At 60.9% G+C, this 4,862-nt stretch overlaps 3 protein-coding genes across 3 annotated transcripts in view, besides 5 other annotated features; all 3 read left to right on the top strand.

Moving 5' to 3' along the window:
* Positions 1–339: 339 nt before the first annotated feature.
* Positions 340–414: a microsatellite.
* A 218-nt stretch (positions 415–632) lies between these two features.
* Tco025E_06306 (leucine-rich protein) lies at positions 633–2,045 on the top strand (the record flags this gene model as incomplete). Its single annotated transcript, XM_029373186.1, has 1 exon — positions 633–2,045. One exon carries the CDS (start codon positions 633–635, stop codon positions 2,043–2,045), a length of 1,413 nt encoding a protein of 470 aa, XP_029226720.1.
* Positions 2,046–2,077: 32 nt separating this feature from the next.
* Positions 2,078–2,120: a microsatellite.
* A 372-nt stretch (positions 2,121–2,492) lies between these two features.
* Tco025E_06307 (acetyltransferase) lies at positions 2,493–3,833 on the top strand (the record flags this gene model as incomplete). Its single annotated transcript, XM_029373187.1, has 1 exon — positions 2,493–3,833. The coding sequence occupies one exon, from the start codon at positions 2,493–2,495 to the stop codon at positions 3,831–3,833; it is 1,341 nt and encodes a 446-aa protein (XP_029226721.1).
* A 255-nt stretch (positions 3,834–4,088) lies between these two features.
* Positions 4,089–4,113: a microsatellite.
* Positions 4,114–4,217: 104 nt separating this feature from the next.
* Positions 4,218–4,249: a microsatellite.
* Positions 4,250–4,373: 124 nt separating this feature from the next.
* Positions 4,374–4,405: a microsatellite.
* A 45-nt stretch (positions 4,406–4,450) lies between these two features.
* Tco025E_06308 (activating signal cointegrator 1 complex subunit 3-like 1) overlaps positions 4,451–4,862 on the top strand; it is a gene marked incomplete at both ends in the record, with an annotated part of 7,230 nt that continues 6,818 nt past the window's right edge. Inside the window, one exon of the mRNA XM_029373188.1 lies at positions 4,451–4,862. This exon is cut by the window's right edge and continues 6,818 nt beyond it. Within this exon, the coding sequence (XP_029226722.1) occupies positions 4,451–4,862 (412 nt within the window).

Consider the following 4,862-nt stretch of genomic DNA (forward strand, 5'->3'; position numbering starts at 1 on the left):
CGCCGAAAAGGGCGAGTGGGATGTTCCCTCTCTGACGCTGGAGGCGGACGGAGATAAAGTGCGGGTTCATGCGAAGGTGGCCAACACAATGAACGGCACCCTGAGGTCGAAAAACGGCAGACTTACTGGGATGCTCATGTCGACTAGGATGATGGGGCCACCGTTCCATATGGACGTGGAGCGTGCCCTTGGCGCCGGATTCGAACAGGGGATGCGCGTCTCGCGCGAGGGTGATACGCTGACCCTCTCCCACGACAAGGACACCCTGGTGTTTGTCGTGGACAGCAGTGCCGCCGCGTAAGAGTGTGCGGTGTGCGGTGGTGGGGGGGTGTACGATAGTTTCTTTTATGTGCTTTGTATATAGCTCTGCTTTGTTTTGTTTTTTCCTTTGTTTGGGTGGCTTTGCTTTGGTTTTTGGTCAAATCTTTTTTGATGTGTGTTTCGTGGTTGACACGTGTTTTTCGCCTTTTCGTTATTTGGTTTTCTGCGCTTGTCGCCTGCAGTGTTGTGTTGTTGCGTCTGCTTTTTTGTTCTTTCGGTTGTGTGGTTTGTAAGCCTCTGCGTCGCTGGGTGCCGTGGCTGTGTGGGTGTGTGTGTCTGCGTTGCTGCGCTGGGCTGGGGGTGCGGCGGGGATGAAGGCGAAGAAGTTGGTGCAGCGAAGCGAGTTTCACCTCGTGCGGGTGCAGGAGCGTCAGCGTGACGGGGAGGCGCTGGTCTCGGCTCTTTCGCCGGAGGAGCGGCGGCGGCGGCAGGCGCAGGAGTCGTACTTTGTGCCTAAGCTGGCCGCGCTGTGTGCGGAGGTGATTGCGGCGAACTTCTCCGCGCTGCCCGAGGCGGACGGGCTGTGCGAGGAGCACCCGAAGTTGTACGATGACGTCGTGGCGCGACTGCCGACGGATTTGCCCCTGACGGTGAGCGTCCCACGCGTGCGCGCGGATGACTACTGGCGCCGCTGCTGTGAGGCGCGGTGGTCGTTCGGGCAGCTGAGCGAGCGGAGCTGCGGCAAGCTCGTGCCGCCGAAGCGCGAGGGGTGGAAGCAGTTTTACCTCGAGCGCGTCCTCGGCGACTTCCTCACCGCACTGCGCTCGCCGGAGATGACCGCGGCGGAGCTGGAGGACCTCGAGAGCCTCTGCCTGGTCTGCAGGGGCTACGTCTACGCGCTCGACCTCGCCTGCCAGGTGACGCGGTTTCCCCTCTACGAGCGTCTGCTGTCGCGCCTGCCGCACCTGGAGGACATCCGGCTCACCATCGGCGTCAACAGCGTGGGGACCGGCTTTGAGTGGGGCATGATGGGCTTTGACGAGGCGGACGCGCTCAACGTGCGCCGCGCCCTCATGAAGTACGCGCCACTGCGGTACCTGCGCCTCCCCAACAACCGCCTGAACAGCTCGCTGCTGAAGGCAATTCTCGGCGGGCTCGTGCACAACACCTCCATCGCCGTGCTTGACTTCTCCTCCAACCGCATCGACGACGAAGGGGCGCGGCAGCTGGCCCTCCTGCTTTGCAAGGCTGACCTCCCGCTGGAGGAGCTTTATTTGCACGACAATCAAATCCGGAGCGACGGCGCCGTTGCGCTCGGTGAGGCGCTGACGATGAACAAGACGCTGCGCGTTCTCAATTTGCGCCTCAACCGCATTCCAGATGAGGCCGGCGGGGTGGCCGTAGTCAACGGCCTCGCAGCGCACCCCGCGCTCGAGGTGCTGGACCTCGCGCACAACGTGCTAGGCGACGCAACTGCCCGCGCCCTCGCGGAGGCGTTGCCGTCGCAGAAGTCGCTGCGATCCTTGAACATAGCGGGCAACAAGGCACTTGGGCTAGACACCAGCGAATTACTCCTGGAGGGTGTGCGGGGGAACGCCACGCTCTGCTTCTTCGATGCCCGGGAAAGCGGCGTGGAGAAGGCGTGCATGGCGGCCATGGAGGAGAAGGTGCAGGACGTTGTACGGGGCATGAGGAAGCAGGAGTTGGAGGCGCGGGAGGAATTGCAGCGGCAGAAAATACGGCAAGAAGTGGAGGCAAAGCTTGCAAAGACGTTGACTGTATAGAGTAATTCCACTGCTTTGGCTCGCTCGCTCTTTTATACATTATATATTATACATGCTATGTATAATATATAATATGCCCCTTAGTGGTACTTACTTTACTTCGAAAAGGGAGCGGCGACGATCCGTATGTACAGTGACCTCCACGAGAGGCAAAGGTGGTGATGCACTGAAGCTTGAGTTTTTTTTTATTGACTTTCTCGGTTTCCTTTATTCTCCTTGCTGCCTCTGCTCTGCCACGTGACCCAACCGGCATGCTTCCTTTTTTGCTCCCTCGTGCGCCTGCGTCCTCTTCATCCTTCGTAGCTCAACTCCACACACTGAGCTGGTGCCCCGTAAGTCCCGCGGCTTTCGGAGTGCATTTTTAATTTTCGTTTTGGTGGTGGTCGTGCCGCGGTCTCCTGGACGCTCCATTGTGCCGCGGAGCGTGTGTGTGCCGCCCTGAGCCTCATGCCGTCCTTCGCGGTCTCTGGCGTCTTCGTCGCCGTCGTGACGGTTGTCGCCTCCGCCTGCGCGTTTCTCTTCGCAATGATGCCAGTTCTTCCCCTCGCCTTTCTGCGCCTCACGGCGGGCTGCGTCCCCGCCGCCGTCATGCGTGTCTGCACCGCCTGGTTCGACCGCGTGCAGGAGAAGTGGGTGGGGCTTGTGGTGCTGCTCCTCGAGTGCGTGCTGCGGCTGCGGCTGGCGTATACAATTGTGTCGCCGGCGACGACGGCCCCGTCGCAGCTCGCAGACGTCTTCGCGCCACCGCGGCCGGGAAAGTTTAAGCTCGTCCTCCTCAACCACCGCTCGCGCATTGACTGGCTGGTGATGTTTCCATTTATCGCCCGCGCGGGGGGACTGCGCACGCTTCGCATTGTCCTGAAGGACGGGCTAAAGCGCATTCCCGTCTTTGGATGGTCGATGCAGGTCTTCCGCTACATCTTTCTTTCCCGCGACTGGGCCAACGATGAGGCCACGCTGCGTGGCTTGATTGCACACTACCGGGAAAGTGGTGGCGCCACCATCATGCTGTTCCCTGAGGGCACAGACCTCTCCGCGAGCAACATTGCGAAGGCCAACGCCTACGCAGCGGAGCACGGCCTGCCATGCTTCCACCACGTTCTTAACCCCCGTACCACGGGTTTTGTGGCAATGGTAGAAATGATTGGGGCGGCAAACATTGAGGAGATTGTTGATGTGACGATGGGGTACACGGATTTTGTGCCAGGAGAGCGCCCAGCCGAGGTTGCTATCGTCAACGGTCGCATGCCAAAGAAGGTCCACATACTCTGCACGCGACACCGCATGGCTGAGCAAACCGAGCCCGTGCAGGGGGAGAAGCCGGCGTTGGGCGCGGTGCCACCGGATGACGCGGGCCTGCGACTTTGGCTGAGCGACCGCTTTGCGAAGAAAGAACTTTTACTCTCGCAGTTCTACGCCAACAATCCGGTGGGGTTTGAGGCACACCACGTGCGTAGCGTCTACGGTGAGCATTGTGCGGTTGCCACCTACGACGAGGATGTGGAGGTCGCGTCTCACCCCGGCAGCACAAAATTTTCGCGGTTTGTACGCGACATGGGACTTTGGCACGGCTTCCTCGGCGTCCTGCTGCTGTGGTCGATGCCCGTGCTGTATTGGGTCTTCTGCAGCGGGCTGCGGACGCTGCTCGTCTGCGGCCTGCTCGCAAACCTGTGTGGCTGGGTCACCCGCGACAAGGGCGGGCTGGACGAGTGGCTGTTCCTGCCGCAGCAGCAGCGGCAGCGGCAGCGGCCGAAGGAGAATCGCGGCCCCTCTAAGCGGGGGGACTGACGTGGGGCGCGACGAGGCTTGGCGGGCGCGCAGGGAAGGGGAACACCACGCAACGCCGCCGTGAGGTTGTTTTCATTGCATTTGCACGCCCGCTTGGAGGGTCCACCATTCCACTTCCCTTTTTTCTAACGATCAGCGAAGGAAAAAGTAATAAAAAGAATAACTTTGAAGTAACAACAACAGCAGCAGAAGTCCCTGTTGCGTGCTTTTTATTGTTTGTGGCTGGAGGTGGGAGGCGGATGGCGCCATGGCGTTTGTGCGTGTGCGTGTGCGTGTGCGTCTGTGTCTGTGCTCTACCCACCGCGGTTTCATTGTGGCTCGTTTTGTTTTGGTTACTATTGTTATTATTTGTGTATGCGAGTTGGTTTGAGTCTCCCCCACCGCTTTTCATTTTTTTTATTTTACTTTTTTTTTTTGCCATTGCCGCTTCCTCCGCATCTCGTGAGAGAGAGGTGATCCTTGTGGGGAGAGGCGCACGCACGCCGAGGAAGAGGCGAAGGAAGGAAAGTGGGAGCGGGAGTGGGCGGGAGACACGCACACAGAGAGAGAGAGAGAGAGAGAGAGAAAGAGAGGGCGACAGCAGGAGAAGCAAGCCGCGACGAACGTGACGCGACGCGATGTCGGCCGCCACGCGGTACGTGCCGCACTCGGAGCAGACAAAGACGCACTATGAGCGGTTCCTGAGGGACCTGCGGCGCTGGCTGCCGCCCGGCCTCGACGAGGCGATTGGCGAGATCGCGGAGGAAACGCTCTCCATTGTGGGTCGCGCCGGCGCCGGCGCCGCCGCGGGGGGCCCCACGCAGCTGCAGCAGCTGCGGAAGCAACTCGAGGCACTCTTCGACACCCCGTTGAGCGCGGAGGCGCTGCACGAAGTGCTGCAGTACGGCCGCCTCATCGACGACTTTGTCGTGGCGGCGGAGGAGGAGGCGGCGGCGGAGGGGCGTGAGGGAGGCGCCAACAGCGTGGGCCGCCGCGGGGGGGACCCGCCGCCGCCTGGGGGCATGGACTGGGGGGACCCNTCTTCCNGCA

This window comes from Trypanosoma conorhini (assembly GCF_003719485.1).
Source record: "Trypanosoma conorhini strain 025E chromosome Unknown Tco_14.4_contig_00418, whole genome shotgun sequence".
NCBI classification, from domain to species: Eukaryota; Euglenozoa; class Kinetoplastea; order Trypanosomatida; family Trypanosomatidae; genus Trypanosoma; species Trypanosoma conorhini.